Genomic DNA, 17,297 nt, shown 5'->3' with positions numbered 1-17,297 from the left:
GAACCAACACAACCAGGTCTTAAGTACACACTGTAAAAAAATATATATATTTCCACTCGAGCAGTTTTCTAGCAAGGTTTTCCAGTTAATCATTCCCTATCTGGCATTCACAGCAAGTGCATACAGTGGCACCGTACTCTTACCCAGAAGACGCTCAGCGCAAACTCTGGCCCCACAGGGACTTCTTTGTAAGGACACGCTTGACAATTCAGGATCACATGAATTGCAATTATGAGTATATTTGAAAGTTTAAATGAAACCACACTGTTTAGAACATTCTAAAGCCTTTATTAGCATCAGGTAGATTATTTCATTATAACACTTGTTAACTTTGAGACAGCCATTGAAATAACTTACTGGCAGTTACCTAAGGCCCCTAGGAGCGAAATCTCAGTCTGGGGTTGGGTAGATAAATACCATGTGATTAATGTGCCCCAATTAAAGGGGCAAAGCTACTGTACAGTAGGTCTCCGTACATATCTTAAGTACACAGGTGCCTTGCAAACCTGAAATGCACAAGACCTCCTTTTATATAGTTTGATATTTATAATACATGAATACAACTGAGTTTCTCTGGTGGCATTTGCCACTGGAAGTTGAAGCATTTAAAAAGGTTTGTCATTATGTAATGATGGTGCCTAAAACCTCTATTTCTATGGTATTTTTGTGAATTGCTAGGTTTTATACATATTTTCAAACATACAATTCAAACACCTTTTAATTCTAATGACATTAATTATAGAAAATTGTAAAAGTAAATTCAGAGTACTAAAATAAGCAAATGAAATACCTTTTCCAGTTTTGAATTTTCAAATTAGGAATGTCTCTTCCGAACATTCAGACATTTTTTTTTCTTTTTAGGGATCGGAGGGAGCAAAATTGAGAGGATTAGTGTAAAGAAAAGCCATCTTTTCAATGTAATCTTTACAAAATGACATACACCTCTATATTTGAGCATATAAACCTTGTATAGGAGAATTTTAAACATTTCAAAGTTAAATCTAAAACATTCAAGCATGACAGCATAAAAATATTCAAAATAACTTGATTTGGGTTACTATATAATTCCATAAAGCTAAAGTTACATTTAGGTATAAACCTTCGGTAAATATGGCAACAGCAACCATCAATAGCATATTTGCCAGCAGTTTCCCATACCTCTGTATAAAATAGTATTCCAAAGGAGCACGACCGGATAGCAGAATTACCCATTCTTCCTAAGACTTTCATCACTGGTATCACCCTATACCCCACTTCTGTTGGGTGAAGGGCAAGTTATCATGAGAGGGTTTTTTCCGTTTTTTTTAAAAGATGAGTAGAAACCAAGGAAGAAAATTTTAAAACATAGGTTTAAGACTTATCTGCAGATGAGTCACAACGCCCCAACTTGTCTACATTTTAATAAATGTCAGGCAAATTGAAGTAGTTTCTGTCCCAGTAGCTGCCTGAATAAAGCCAGTCCTGGGCTCCGCTGTAGGGATTAGGGCCTTGATGGAACCACCTGTTAAGACAAGATTTACAGGGGAAACTGTTTGCAATCACAGGATCCTCACTGCTTCACCAGCTTGCAGACTCCCCTACTGCAGCGATTCACTTCATTCTGTGAGCTACAGGTTTCCGAGAAGACTTAAGCGTTTTTAGAGAGCACTTATGTACAACAATGGGCTTCCCGGGTGGCTCAGTGGTAGAGAATCCGCCTGCCAGTGCAGAAGATGGGTTCAATCCCTGAGTCGGGAAGGTCCTCTGGAGGAGGAAATGGCAACCCACTCCAGGACAGAGAAGCCTGGTGGGCTACATACAGTCCATGGGGGTTTCAAAGAGTCAGACATGACTGAGCATGCACCTAGTCGTGCTCAGAGTATGTAAAACAATATTCTGAAATGTGTAATAAGACCACTTTAAAGATAAGGATTTTCCATGGCATTCAGTAATGGTATCTCATTGTCCACCGCTTACCTTCCAGAATAAAGCAGCTTTTAAGCAATGAGGAATAAGGAATCAGGGTAAGGAGACTTTTACAGTCTACCTACAGTAATAGGAAGATGCCTGATTCAGAGTAAATCTCCCCACCCCAAAATATTACTTCCATTTCACAAATGAGGAGCTCAATGTCAGAGAAGTTAAATAACTTGCCCAAGTTAACCATGATATCAAATAAGCCTTTTTAAAGACCACCATTTTCCAAATATCCTATGTTACACATAATCCACTGAAATTAATCTGGCCCACATCTTCCTGGGTCTCTCTCTTCTCCATACTAATGTAGATTTATAGGCTGCATCTAGCTTCTAACATTCTTACCCATCTGATCAAACTCTAGAAAGAGCTGCCCTAATTTTCTTGCCCTTTAAAAAACAATTCACCCATTTCCTAAATATTCCCAGCTTTCTTGAGGTAATGGAAATGCAAATTACTTCTTCAAAAGGTTCAAATATGAATTTGTATAACATTTTCTAGAAAGATTTAATTTTTCAGAGTAATATTTATAAAAATAGTTTCATGTCTGTCATCTTTCCAAATAAATTGCCTCAAAAATATTTAGCAATTAGAGTGAGGTTAGATAAATGCCACGTGGCCCCTGTTAACCACTGCAGCAACACTAAAAGCCCTAAGGCAGAAAACATGCTTCCGATTAGGCTAATTCCCGGAAGGCTGAGAGAGTAAAGGCCCACGAGGCCCAAATTTCTAAATTATTACAGAAGTTATTTAGCTTTGGGGACTTTTCCCTAATTAAAAAATTTAAAAGTCAAATATCAATATCAAATATTTATCAAGATACGTGTTTCTCAAGACTTTGGTAACCATGCTGGAAATACTTTAAGGATTTTTCTTTGATCAAAGTCACAGAATTTTTGTCTAAATGAAGCATACAATTTCACTCCTTTTGGTCTCAAAAGTCCAAGCAATAAGAGCACTTTTGTAATCAGGCTTAACAAAATCCAAGCACTTCAGAAAATCAATCAAATCAAAATCAAGGTCATCAAAAATGACTCTAAAAATTAACCAAGCCTCAGGCCTGCACCACAGGACTTCCTCCCTACGAAGTGGACAACGGGCAAGTCAAGTGCAGAGACGTCACAGAACAGGAGATTCATTGAATAGCAAAGGACTTTTTTGGGTTCACACATAAGCCACTGAAGGCCGTGTCTGCAGGGCCTCCCTATGGGGAGCACTTGTTCTTGGGGAGAACTGGAACACAGCATGGAAGACAATCAGGTTTGAGGATCTGATACTAAGGACTAGAGTGTCCCTCAATGTCTGGTCTTCTCATTTCCAGCATTCAGGTCTGGAAACCTCTGCTGCTGTCAGCGTATCCCCTCCACAAACACAAAAGTCCATGCTGTCTTTCCAAAGTCAAACACTTGAGGCAAGCATGGGCAAAAGAAGAGGGGATGGGGAGATGTCTTTGTTGCCTTTTAGTAATGTTTCTGAGTCTAAAAATCCATGAGTCTATGTCAGTAATGTGTGTTAGTCAATGACTGACATGTGTGTGTAAGTCGCTCAGTCGTGTCCAACTCTTTGTGATCCCATGGCCTGCAGCCCGCCAGGCTCCTCTGTCCATGGAATTCTCCAGCCAAGAATACTGGAGTGGGTTGTCATTCCCTTCTTCTGGGAGTCTTCCTGACCCAGGGATCAAACTTGGGTCTCCTGCATTACAGGCAGATTCTTTACCATCTGAGCCACCAGGGAAGCCCCATGTCAGTAATACAACATTCTATAATGTGATCAGTAATATAAGTGTTAAGTGTCAGTCGCTCAGTCGTGCCCGACTCTTTGCGACCCCATGGACTGCAGCCCTCCAGGCCCCTCTGTCCATGAGATTTTCCAGGCAAGGATACTGGAGTGGGTTGCCATTTCCTTCTCCAGGGGATCTTCCCAACCCAGGCATCGAACCCGGGTCTCCGAATCTCCTGCAGGCAGATTCTTTACCATCTGAGCCACCAGGGAAGCCCCATGTCAGTAATACAACATTCTATAATGTAATCAGTAATATAACATTCTAGAACGCTATTAATTCTGCATGATGCTCTTACGGGGGGAAGAGATGACTTCACCACCTTTTGTGGCGTCATCACCCACCTTCTCTTCAAAGCCGTGTCTCTCACCAGTCCCACCACTTCCTCTCCACATAACCCCACTTGCTAAGGTCTCTGGGCTTCTCTTGGAAAACAGGGCAGGCTCACAAGCAGCCATTTTCATGTGTATGAAGTGCAGTTTAAAGCCTGAAAAATCCTAGAGCCTGAACTTTTTTCAAATGACTGAAACTGGTATCAACATGAAAGCCAGCTTTTAGTGTGGATGAGTTTGGGACAGGTTATACGTTTCTGGGTGTGGTTTCCAAGGACTGGTTTCAACTCTCCCCTGCAAAACACATCCCTTTATAAGCTGTACAACCTCTACCCTGACACAAACTGAACCCAGCTGCTCAAAAGCACATTATCAGCCAGAAGACCCAGTCAGCGAACACCACCTCTCACCCCTAATGGGAAAGGGCTCCAAGCACATATTCTTTTGACCAAGGGTCAGCAGCATCGTTTTTAAGGTCTGTATATCCATATAAGAACTCTGGATGCCAAGAGACAGCGGTGGAAGCAAGCATGTGTAAGGCTCCAAACCGGAGCTCACAAACCTAGCTTCCAGTTTGATTTCCAGGCCACCACAGAGCTGTCCAAAGCGTGTTGCGTTCTGAAAGTAAGACTTCACCCAACAGTAAACATGCTGACTGGACTTTCGTTTACTTTGCACACTTGAAAATGGGGTCAGAAAAATAAAGGAGTTAATTAGAAATACAGCACAAAGTGGGCTTTCTGCAAAAGAGACTAAAAATAATGATAAAAATGTATCGAGTCTTTTCAGAAGGGACTGCAGTAAGCAGTGTGGTTTTGGTTTTTGTGGCTCTTTCTAATCATGGTCTGCGGGGTGTACTTGTCTTTGAGCAACTCTCAGATGAAATACAACCAGCATTTGTTTCTTCACGTACAAGGGGATTTCTAGACTAATGGCTTTCCAGGGGTTCCCCGGATCCTGCATGTGCGTGGGTGGGAGAAGGTGAACCTTGATGCTCAGCCCTCATCCTACCCCCGCAGCTCTGTGGCCATGTGCTCTGTATTTGCAGATTCTTCGTATGTTCATTGGCAAGAAAGATTTTGATGCTAACAAAAAAATCCCGAAACTGTTGGACTTGATGATATCTAAGATCATTCCTATTTCGAATAAAGGTATAAGGTGCCAAAGGAGCTACCAAGTAATATCTACTAAACTGGTTGTGAAATTATGCCCACACTGGCTCTGAAATTTACTTAACAACTTTGAATAATGGGACAATGGTTTCTATTATATAAGTGTAAAAAATGTTTTTGTTCTATTCCTCTTTACAAGAGATTCTATTACTCAACCCAAGTGACTAAGTAACTCCTGATTCTTTTGAAAAATTTTCAGAACTTGCGCATTTTACTACCCAGTTTCTGTTTCTTAATGGAATCCAGGATGTCACTTTGACAAACTGTATTTCCATGATGTGTGCTGTGTGTTTGGAAGAGTAAAGGCATTGTCTAAATATCCTTGATCCATGATATATGTATAAGCAAAGCTCCTATAATTCACCCACACAAACAACTCTGAACCTATTTCATACCAAAATCTGTAACTCTACTTTCCCTCTTACAGAAGGGACAAGTGTTTTAGCTGGATAAGGAAGAGTTTGCTTAATTGACATCGACCTGTGTGAACTGTATAGAAATATTTTAACCTTAATTTCCAAATAGTCCATTTTCTTTGCACACATGCAGCCCTTTCAGCTTGAACTTGGTCAAAGGAAAGTACTTTTTTCTCAGGCCTGGGGACAACTCGCAGGGTGTGGTGAGCCCGCTCTGTAGTCCACACATCTGCCAGCACCCCACCTCCATCCACACACCCCAGCCCCTCAGCGCACCTCGTCTTCCAGTCCTCCTCCGACTTGGACCTGTTCTTGCGGGCCGCTCTCTGTTTCTCCTCGAGTCGCTTTTTTTCTTCACTAGCTTGATCTAGAATCAGCGTAGCAGTGAAAAAATGGTTATTGTACAAGCAGAGGCCGCCCGGGACAGCACCTGGCACACTCACTCCACGGAGGCAGGTGTTAGCACAGCCGCCCTTTATCAGAACACAAGCACCACAGTTCCGGCATGTCAAAACTGAACACAGCCCAAGCCGCTGAGAGGTGATGCTGGCGTCCAGGACCTCTCACCTCCTTCCACAGCCTCTGTGTTTACCCAAGGAGCCTGCTTATTCTGAAGGCCTCAGAAGTCATGTTAAAATGCTTCCCTGATGGTCCAGAGGCTCTGCACTTGCAATGCAGGGGGCCCAGGTTCAATCCCTGGTCTGGGAACTAGATCCCATATGCCACAACTAAAAGATCCCACATGCTGCAACTGAGGTCTGGCAAATAAACAAACATGTGCTTAGTCACATCAGTCATGCCTGGCTCTGTGCCACCCTATGGACTGTAGCCCGCCAGGCTCCTGTCCATGGGGTTCTCCAGGCGAGAATACTGGAGTGGGTTGCCATGCCCTCCTCCAGGGGATGGATCTTCCTGACCCAGGGATCAAACCCAGTCTCCTATGTTTCCTGCACTGGCAGCAGGCTCTTTACCACTAGCATCATCTGGGAAAAGTAAAGGTTGCTCAGTCGTGTCCGATTCTTTATGACTCCAAGGACTATAGCCCGCTAGTCTCCTCTGTCCATGGCATTCTCCAGGCAAGAATACTGGAGTGGGTTGCCATTCCCTTCTCCAGGGGATCTTCCTGACCCAAAGATCGAACCCAGGTCTCTTGCATTGGCAGGCAAATTCTTTACCATCTGAGCCACCAGGGATGCCTTGTGCTAACACCTAAAATGCTAACATGTAAGATGCTTGTGCGAACATATAAAACGTTAAGCCCTAACAGACTAAAACACAGACAGTGACTGGGAGTAAGGCAAACCATCCCCCTCAAAGAAATCCACCTTCCCTGGAGCCAGGCACGTTACCTATCTCCCCGTTCTCCATGGCTCTGATGTCAGGCCGCAGCCTGCAGTCTGTCTTAGGAATCACGCTCTCCATCTCCTTGTCTACTTCATTCAAAACCATTGCAAAGCTAGTAAAATTGTACATCTAAAAAGAAGAAAATGTTCAAATTAACATGTACTGGAGGTTAATGCAGAATGAAACCCTGAGGCTAGAAGATTCGACAGGGATCCCCCGCTCTGTTCTAGGGTGATGATGGCCAGCCTCTCTGCGCCCACACATCTCCATGTTTTCACCCGGGTCTGTGCCAGCTGTGGGAGTCTGTCTCAAGGAAACCCCCCGGGTGACATTCACCACCATCAGCTCCAGGGAGAACTACGAGCCAAACCAACAGTCTCCATTCCACATGAAAAGTCTCACTTGGATCTGGCTGCGTCACCATGCACTTAAAGAGAGTCGATCTTACTCCTCAGTAAGTGTAGAGGAAGCCCCCCACAGGCCCACCCCAAGGCATCTCGGCCAGACACCAGGAGGCCTGGGAGGCAGCAATGCCAAGTCCTGGTGGGGGAACCACAGAGGGATGACTGAGGAGCAATTCGATGACCCGCCTCTCACCCCCGCCCTCCTCCTGGTTCTGTCCAGGCCGGGGAAAGAGCGCCATCAGATCCAAGTAAACAGGAGGCCTTACCTGGGCTGAGTTCGGAGGCCGCGGGGCTATTCGCCACAGGAGAACGCTCCCGGGGATGACGAACACGCTCTCGGAATCTGGCATTGGCATTTCATCCGACTCCTCAGAAGCGCTCACCTGGAAGAGCCAACAGAGGAACAAAACTGAAACGTTTTAAAAAGATCGTACTTACAACCGTGAATATTCACTGGAAGGACTGATGCTGAAGTTGAAGCTCCAATACTTTGACCACCTGATGCAAAATGCTGACTCACCAGAAAAGACCCTGACGCTAGGAAAAACTGAGGGCAAGAGGAGAAGGGGGCCGGGGGGCAGCAGAGGATTAGACGGTTGGATGGCATCACCGACTCAATGGACATGAGTTTGAGCAAACTCTGGGAGTTACTGAAGGACAGGGAAGCCTGGCATGCTGCAGTCTATGGGGTCGCAGAGAGTCGAACATGAGTTAGTGACTGACCAACAGCAGCAACAAATTGTAAAATAAGCAGTTTTCACTGTGCAGCATTAGAATGTAACCTCATGAGTGCCAGGGCACTGTGTCTTTCTCATTCTCGCAGCCTCACCTTTCGATCCAGGCCAGGAAGCCAATAAACGTGGGCCGAGTGACCGAGTCCATGCTGTGAGCCTGTGTCGCGTCACGGTTAGGGGCTATGAGCATGCAAGGCCTTCCCATCCCCACTGTTGTCATCACCTGTTACTGTTTAATATTTTTAAAGCTTCTTTTAAAATCCAAAATAACTCATTTAAGTAGTTCGTGGAACATTATGAGGGCAAGGTTAAATTCTTGGAGCATTTAACTAAATTTATCAATGACCCAAACCAGCAGGGATCCTCAAAGTATTCAATCAAAAGATGTTAAGCTAAAAAAGAAAGCAGCATTTCCACTAGCTGCCCGCTCCCTCCCCTTCCCCAGCAGAGCTATGCCAGCAGCTCTCTGTATATTTAGTCCTTACGTAACTGGCCCATAAAGTTTTATATATAAAGAATTTAAGCCTCTGGAAAGTGAAGTCATATTCCCAATGTCATTGTTACCAAATCTAGAACTACTGGCTGAGACACTGAATTTTAAAAACAGCAACCAGGAGGGGACGACGCTGGTGACAAGCTTCGCCTGGCATCTGACTATCCTCAGGAGCATCAGAAACCCACAGTGGCCGAGGCCCTGGGAGGCGAGATTAGACACAGGGAGAGCATGAGGGTGCCTTCTCCAAGGGGCAAGGCCCTTCTGTCTACAAAGATTGACCGGGGCTTTATGGGACATGAGGGAGGTTTTCTGGAATTTCCCCAATGCCTTCTGCTGTACTGAACCCCACTTCTGTAAGGGGAGAGCGAGGCTCTGCCTCTTGCAAGCAACACAGCGGGGCGAGGGGAGCCGGGAGCACAGAGCCAGGCCGTGATGCTCAAAGAGGACGGGACCTGAGCTGTCTTCACCTGGGGCCCCTGACCTCTGTCAACTGCTCTGACACGAGGGTGCTATTACTGTCTCCATTTTACAGATGAGGCGCTGCGGCAGAGAGAGGGTAGGGATCTGCCTAAGATCAAACCACTCAGAAGCGGAGGAGGCAGAATTCCAAGCTGAGCTCGTGCTCTGATCCCTGATGCCCGTTACTGGAAAGTAACCAGTCCTCCAACGCTTCCTGTGCAAACAGGTGCAACCTCTCTCTAGCTCAGACTCCACTGAGCAGTCCAGCCTCCCAGGGTCCTGCAACAAGAAGCTGTGGCCTCACAAGGGGAGAGTCTAAGGTTGAACTGTCCCGTTAGGAGGAAGCTTCATAAGAGGAGGATGGCCGTCCAGCAACGATTCCCTTAACTGCGATGTTCTCAGCTCCTGGGATCTCGGATACAGAGGAGGGCAATAACACTGCTGTCTGCATGAAAACCCACGTGATTATTCTGGGTGTAAATATTCAGAAGCGCTCAACTGCTAACGCACATAAACAGAAGGAGGGTAAGAATATTTGTCTCACTAAGATGAACTCCAACTTTCCAAAGCGATGTGAATTCAACACTGTGTGTATAACTGCACAGCACACACCCATAACTCCATGGGAGAGTATCCCAAGAATCAGTAGCAAGTCCGATCATCTGTTCATTATTGTATAGCACATGGAACTCTGCTCAATGTTATGTGCCAGCCTTGATGGGAAAGGGGTTTAGGGGAGAACAGATACATGTATATGTATGGATGAATCCCTTTGCTGATCACCTGAAACTGTCACACCATTGTTAATCGGCTATATCAAAGTCACTCAGTTGTGTGTGACTCTTTGCGACTCCATGGACTGTAGCCTGCCAGGCTCCTCTGTCCACAGGGATTCTCCAGGCCAGAATACTGGAGTGGGTAGCTGTTCCCTTCTCCAGAAGGTCTTCCCAACCCAGGGATCGAACCCAGATCCCCCACATTTCAGGCGGATTCTTAACTGTCTGAGCCACAGGAAAGTCCAAGAATACTGGAGTGGGTAGCCTATCCCTTCTCCAGCAGATTTTCCCGACCCAGGAATCCAACTGGGGTCTCCAATTGGCTTTACCCAATACAAAATGGTTTTGCTGTTAAAAACAGTAACAACAACAACAACAAAAAAGGTCAAGGAGAAACCAAGTGTAAAAGGTAACGCTGTGACCCACTATCGGGCCACCATCCAGGGATCCCCCTCAACACCATCTTCTGGGATTGTTTACCTGTTTGCTGTTCTTCTTCTCCTCAGTATTTTTCTTATCATTTTTTTTGTAAGCATCAAACGTGGCTGGGTCAACACTGTACAAACACTCTGTCCATTTCCCGTAGAGGGCTCGGAGCTTCTTTTTGCTGCCAAAAGAAATCGATGTTGAGCCAACAATTAAACCAGTGTCTCAGGGTAACTGAATATTATCATAAACTGAAAGTATTGGTTGCTCGGTCATGTCCAGCTCTTTGCAACCCCATGGACTGTAGCCCATCAGGCTCCATGGAATTCTCCAGGCAAGAGTGGAGTGGGTAGCCATGCCTTTCTCCAGGGGATCTTCCACACCCAAGGATAGAATCTGAGTCTCCTACATTGCAGGAAGATTCTTTACAGTCTGAGTCATTAAGGACGCCTCTCTTTTCATAAATAAAGATGGTTACAAATCAGATTCTTTAAAGAAATAGATATTTCTTGCAGAAGAGTTTTTCAATTTACTGAAATGCTGTTTCCTAGATAACGGCAGGAAACCTAGACAGCATGTTAAAAAGCAGAGACATTACTTTGCTGACAAAGTTCTGTCTAGTCAAACCTAAGGTTTTTCCAGTAGTCATGTATGGATGTGAGAGCTGGACTACAAAGTAAGCTGAGCACCAAAGAACTGATGCTTTTTAAGAACTGATGCTTCTCCCAACTGATGTTGGAGAAGATTCCTGCGAGTCCCTTGGACTTCAAGGAGATCAAACCAGTCAATCCTAAAGGAAATCAGTCCTGAATATTCACTGGAAGGACCGAAGCTGAAGCGCCAATACTTTGGCCACCTGATGCAAAGAACTGACTCACTGGAAAAGACCCTGATGCTGGGAAAGATTGAAGGCAAGAGGAGAAGGGGACGACAGAGGATGAGATGGCTGGATGGCATCACTGACTTGGTAAGTTTGAGCAAGCTCCAGGAGTTGGTGATGAACAGGGAAGCCTGGTGTGCTGCAGTCCATGGGGTCACAAAGAGGCAGACACGACTGAGCGACTGAACTGAGATAACAGCAGATTTTCTTTTTCTTCCTTTAAAAAACTTTTTGGCCGAACCACACAACATGTGGGATCTTAAGTTTCCCAACCAAGGATCGAACCTGTGCCCCCTTCAGTGGGAGCCTGCAGTATTAACCATTGGACCACCAGGGAATTCCGGTGTTGGCAGATTTTAATAACAACACTTTACTTAGTGAACAACACCTATACTAGTCAACATTTAAAATGGAACTTTACCTTTTATCTTGAATGTAGCCTTCAACTTTGTGTAATTCTTTACCAAAAAGGCCGCACGGCTTAAAATTCAACACACATTTGTCCCCAGTCCTGTAAAGGAGACAGTGAGCTCGGGTTATTGTTCAACAAAGCAGCAGCAGCAAAGAACAGTGACTCTCTGGCAGCACCTGCTGTTTACTGATTTTCTAACTCACACCAGGCTCCACACAGAGAGTATCATAATTAACCCATAATCAGTACTGAACCCACCACAAAGAAGAAGCAAGGTTCATAAAAAATAAGTGAGCTGCTGCTATGGAATGAATGTCTGCCTACCCCCCGTCCCAATTCATATGGTGAAGCCTTGTCACCCATGTAAGGCGGGTAATCCGGTCCTAAGGGTGGAACTGAATGGATGCATGCTCTTTGAATAAGAGACTTTGGGGAGATGATCCCTCCCTCTGCCATGCGAAGATTTGAGAAGATAGCCAACTTCAAACCAGGAAGAGGGCCTTCACCCAGCACTGAGTCTGCCAGCACCCTGACCTGGGCCTCAAGTCTCCAGAAGCATGAGAAATAAACGTCTGCCCTTGAAGCTACCTGGCCCACCATGTTCTGTCTCCACAGCCCGAGCTGACTAGGACACGGGCCTAGGCTCACAGTAGGATTTGAATCCACCTCTTTCCAACTCTCCTGTCTCTCCTGTCACCTGTCCCCATGTGAACAATACAAGCTAAACGTGTCAGCATGATGAGCTGAGGGAGGCAGGAATGAAGATTCCCTGAGGCTGCCGAAGCTCTGAGTTCACCAGTCTTCCATAACTAGAGACTTAAAAATATAAACTCTATTCATTAAGGACTTCCCTGGCGGTCCAGTGGTTCAGAACCCAAGGTAGAGGACATGGGTTTGATCCCTGGTCCTGAATATTCCACGTGCCATGCAGCAACTTAGCCTGGGAGCCACAGCTACTAAATTCTGTTCATTAAATGGACTGGCTTCAGTTTACCACAGAGTTACACTGCCTGGTTCTTAAGTTGTCATTAGACTCTACTAGGATTTTTTTTTTAATTTACCCATATATACAGAACTTTTAAAAATGCTTTATACATATATTCTTGGCCGAGCTGCAAAGCTTGTGGAATCCAAGTTCCCCAATCAGGGATTGAACCCAGGCCTTCCACAGTGCGAGTGTGGAGTCTTAACCACTGGACTGCCAGGAAACTCCTTGCAATGCAATGCACTTTTTTGGCCACACCACATGGCATGTGGGATCTACAATCCCGGACCAGGGATCAAACCCAGGCCCCCTGCAGGGGAAGTGCGAAGTCTTAACCACTGGGCTACCAGGGATGTCCTCTACTAGAACTTTTACACAAAGACTACCAGACCCCTCTGATGCAAATGAAGGGGCGGGAACGATGAACCGGCTCACTTGTGGTTTGTGATCTCCACGTTGCCGTACTGCTCAATCCAGAGCTTTCCCACGATGATGTTGTGCACACAGCACGTAGGATTCGTCCACGTATATGCTTCATTGTGTCTAGGAAACAAAAAGAAAGCCAAAGCCCAAAGAAGTGAGAAGTGTTAGTCTGTTTAAAAAGCACCTCTGCCTCAAATGCCATGACTCAGGATAACCTATCAGACTGCTGGAGAGCACTCAACTCTAAGACTATAAAAACTGATGTTAATCCCAGTAAAACAGGTATCATCTGGTTAATTCTTATTGTTTCTTAAAAGGATGCAAAAACTTAAAACAAAACTATGCTTCTACCAAACTCCAAATTAAACTATGTATATAATCATCTTAAGTCTTCAAAAGTTTGGTGAAAACATAATAAATTAAGTTAGAGGTAGAAAAGAAAAATGGTCTATTTGGTACTTTCCACCTTGCCAAAAGGAAAAACTTGTGTATGTGAGTAAGTTTCAATTTTACACAATCTTTGCTTTTGAAAACATTCATTTTACATCTTCGTACACTTATGCCTAAATGTATTTTTAATTCAAAAGCAGTAAAATTCACTTTTCTGAGTGTTCTCTAGTTCTGTGAGCTTCAGTGCATGTGTAGATCATTGTAACTAGTACCACAACCACAAATTCCATCACACCCTCCACAAATTCGCTCATGCTGGCCCTCTATGGTCAAACCTTCCCCCACCTGGAATTCCTAAACAACTCATCTGTTCTCCATTGCAATAGTTTTGCCTTTTCCAGAGTGTCATATAAATGGGATAATATACCATGTCACCTTTGAGATTAGCTTCATTTGTATAATGCATTTTAAATTCTATGTATCAATAATTTGTTCTTATTTCTGAGTAGTATTCTACTATATGAATGTATCACAGTTTAACCATTTACTCACTGAAGCATGCTGGGTTGCTTTCAGTTCTTGGTGATTTTAAGTAACACTCCTATAAGCATCTGCACACGGGTCTTTGCAAAAATACACCTCTCTGTTTCTCCAGAGTAAATGCCTACGAGTGCACTGCTGAATCATTTGGTTAACACAAGGTGAACTCTGTAAGAAACAGCCAGACTGTTCTCCAGAGTGGCTCTACTCTTTTACCAGATCCCCCAGTAATATATGAGATTTCTGGCTGCCCTGCATCCTAGTCAGCACTTGATACTGTCAGCTCTAAAAATTCTGATTTTAGACATTCTAATAGGTGTGTAGTGGGCTCTCACTATGATTTTAATTTTGCATTTCTCTAATGACCGAGGCTGTTGAGCATGTTTTTGTGTGCTCATTTGTCATTCATATATCTCTTTGGTAAAGTATCTGTTCACATCTTTTGTCCAATTTCTTACTGGGTTGTCTGTTTTCTTACTGTTTTGAGAATGCTTTATACATTCTAGATACAAGTCCTTTGTTGATAAATGATTCACAAATAATGTTTATCCATCTCTAACTTCTCTCTTTGTTCTCTTAAGAGTGTTTTTCACTGAGCAACAGATTTTTATAAAATCTAATTTATCAATTTTGTCTCTTCTAGATTATCCTTTGGTATTATAAGATGTCATTGCATAACCCAAAGTCATAAACATTTTCTCCTGTTTTCTTCCAAAAGCTTAAAGCTGTACATTAGATTTTAGCCTATGATCTATGTTGGGATCATTTTTGCTTAGGGTGTGAGGTGTAAGTTGAGGTTCATTTTTTAACACATGCATGTTGAACTGTTCTCACACCATTTGTGGAGAGGACCACCCTTCATTACTGAACAGTGCTTTCTTTCACCTTTGTGAAAAATCAGTGGACCATGCTTCTGTGGGTCAGTTTTTGGATGCTATTCTCTGTTCCACTGATGTATGTGTCTGTCTTTCTGTCAATACAACAGTCTTGATGGCAATAGCTTCACTATAGTCTTAAAATTAGGAGGTGGGAGTCCATCATTCTGTTCCTCCTTTTCAGAACTATTTTGGCTACAGTGTTTCATTTATCTTTCCAAATAAATTTTAGGATCCACTATCTCTTGATCTACCAAAATTCATCCTGGGACATTTAAATTTGGATTGTGTTAATACACACTGTTTATAGATCAATTAAAGGAGAACAAACATATGAATTACATTAAGGATTCCAAGCACAGTGAGGCATGGTAGACTCTCCATTACCCAGATAGCCTTTGATTCCCGTAACCAGGGTTTTATAGCTTTCAGCTGTGGATCCTGTACATATTTTATCATCTTTATTCTGCTATTGAGTCTATCCCAGCTATTACATTTGTTATTGTATTTTTTCAGTACTAAAATTTCCAAAAATACTTCAATTTCTTGGCTTCAATGTCTTTCTATTCATTTTAAGAGTGTTCATCTTTATGTCATGGAGTATAACAGCAGCTTTAAACTTGGAGGCAAATTTGAAATGCAAAATTTAAACCAAGCTTTAAAATCTTTGATACAAATTTCAATATCTGAGTCACTCTAGGATTAAAGCCTGTTTATTATTTTTTCTCCTTCTCCTTCTTTTTCTCATATAAGGAGGTCATAGAGTATTTGTCTTTCTCTGACTTATTTCACTCAGCATAATGTCCTTGAGGTCCAACCATGTTGTTGCAAGTGGCAAGATTTCATTCTTTTTTATGGCTGAATAATATTCGTGTATGTGTGTGTACCTCAATTTCATTATCCATTCATCTAATGATGGATACTTGGGTTACTTCTGTTATCTTGGCTGTTGTGTGGAACAGGTGTGTGTGTATATATATATATATATATATATTAATATAATATAACACATTATACAGGTATAATATGTATAATAATGTCATGGGAGTGCAGATATCTTTTTGAGATAATGTTTTTGTCTTCTTCGGCTAAGTATTCCAAAGTGGAATTGCTGGATCACGGTAGTTCTACTTTTAATTTTTTGAGGAATCTCCAAATTGTTTTCTATTGAGACTGGACCAATTTACATCTGCCAACCATGCACAAAGGTTCCCTTTCACTGTGGTTTGATTTGCATTTTCTTGATTAATGACATACAGTATCTTTTCATTCCTGTTGATCATCTGTATGTCTTCTTTGAAAAAAATGTCCATTCAGATCTTTGGCCCATTTTTTACTTACTTTCTTTTGCTCTTGAGTGGTATGAGTTCTTTATGTATTTTGGATGTTAGCCTATATGATTTGCAAGTATTTTCTCCTATCCAGTAGGCTGCGTTTTCATTTTGTTGATGGTTTTCTTTACTGTGCAGAAGCTTTTTAATTTGATATAGTCCCACTTATTTATTTTTGCTTTTATTCTTTTTGGTGTCAGATTCAAACATCATTGCCAAGACCTATGTCAAGGAGTCTACCACTTATGTTTTCTTCTAGAAGTTTTATGACTTTCAGTCTTATGTTCAAGTTTGTTATCCGCTTTGAGTCAATTTTGTGTATAGAATAAAACAGTGGTCCAGTTTCACTCTTGTGCATGTGTCTGTCCAATTTCTCCAACACCATTGAGAAGACTGTCATTCCACTGTATATTCTTGCCTTCTTTGTTTAAATTAATTGACCCTACTTGCATGGACTTATTTTTTGGGCTCTCTAACTCTGTTTCACTGATTTATATATCTGTTTTAATGTCAATATCATATATTTTAATTACTATAGCTTTGTAATACAGTTTGAAATCAGGGAGCATGATGCCTCCAGCTTTGTTCTGCTTTCTCAAGACCGCTTTGCCAATTTGGGGTCTTCTGTGATCCCATACAAACTGTAGCACTGTCTTCTTTAATTTGTGCAAAAAATGTTATTGGAATTTTGATTGAGACTGCACTGAATCTGTACACTGCTTTGTACAGTATGACAAAGTTTAACAGTACTTTTTCAATCCATGAGCACAGAATTAACAATTTTACTTACAATTGCATCAAAAATAAAAAAACCTAGAAATAAATTTAAGCAAGGATGTGAAAGACTTGTATATTGAAAATGGAAAGACGGTAATGAACAAAACTGAAGACGACACAAATAAATGGAGAGATATTTCATGGCAATCTTTTTTCTATCGCAAAAGAAGAGAACTTTCAACTAACCTAATGCCTAAGATGTGCCAATGTGATTGTTATTTCAATATTTCTCAAAGTGAGTTCATTGTAAAAGATGATTAAACAAGGCATTATTACCATGATAATGTCATGGACTGATTAACTCCACTTAATCTTAAAATAGATCTACATAAAACCACTGTCATATATCAAGTTAAACTGTTTACACATACCTAGGCTGATTAACCATG

General features: G+C 42.5%; 1 protein-coding gene across 13 annotated transcripts in view; it reads right to left on the bottom strand.

The window, feature by feature from the left end:
• Positions 1–267: 267 nt before the first annotated feature.
• OSBPL1A (oxysterol binding protein like 1A) overlaps positions 268–17,297 on the bottom strand; it is a 228,779-nt gene continuing 211,749 nt past the window's right edge. For all 13 annotated transcript variants that reach the window (XM_055559777.1, XM_055559775.1, XM_055559780.1 and 10 more), the window contains 7 exons: positions 13,008–13,115; positions 11,597–11,686; positions 10,350–10,476; positions 7,671–7,787; positions 7,006–7,129; positions 5,933–6,023; positions 268–1,501 (listed from right to left, as the gene is read on the bottom strand). In XM_055559777.1, the coding sequence (XP_055415752.1) occupies positions 1,399–1,501; positions 5,933–6,023; positions 7,006–7,129; positions 7,671–7,787; positions 10,350–10,476; positions 11,597–11,686; positions 13,008–13,115 (760 nt within the window). In that variant the 3' untranslated portion in view covers positions 268–1,398. The remainder of the gene's footprint in view (positions 1,502–5,932; positions 6,024–7,005; positions 7,130–7,670; positions 7,788–10,349; positions 10,477–11,596; positions 11,687–13,007; positions 13,116–17,297) is intronic.

The sequence above is a fragment of the Bubalus kerabau genome, chromosome 21 (assembly GCF_029407905.1).
Source record: "Bubalus kerabau isolate K-KA32 ecotype Philippines breed swamp buffalo chromosome 21, PCC_UOA_SB_1v2, whole genome shotgun sequence".
NCBI classification, from domain to species: Eukaryota; Metazoa; Chordata; class Mammalia; order Artiodactyla; family Bovidae; genus Bubalus; species Bubalus kerabau.
Note: the sequence above shows the minus strand (reverse complement) of the source record. Positions and strands in the feature narration are given on the sequence as shown.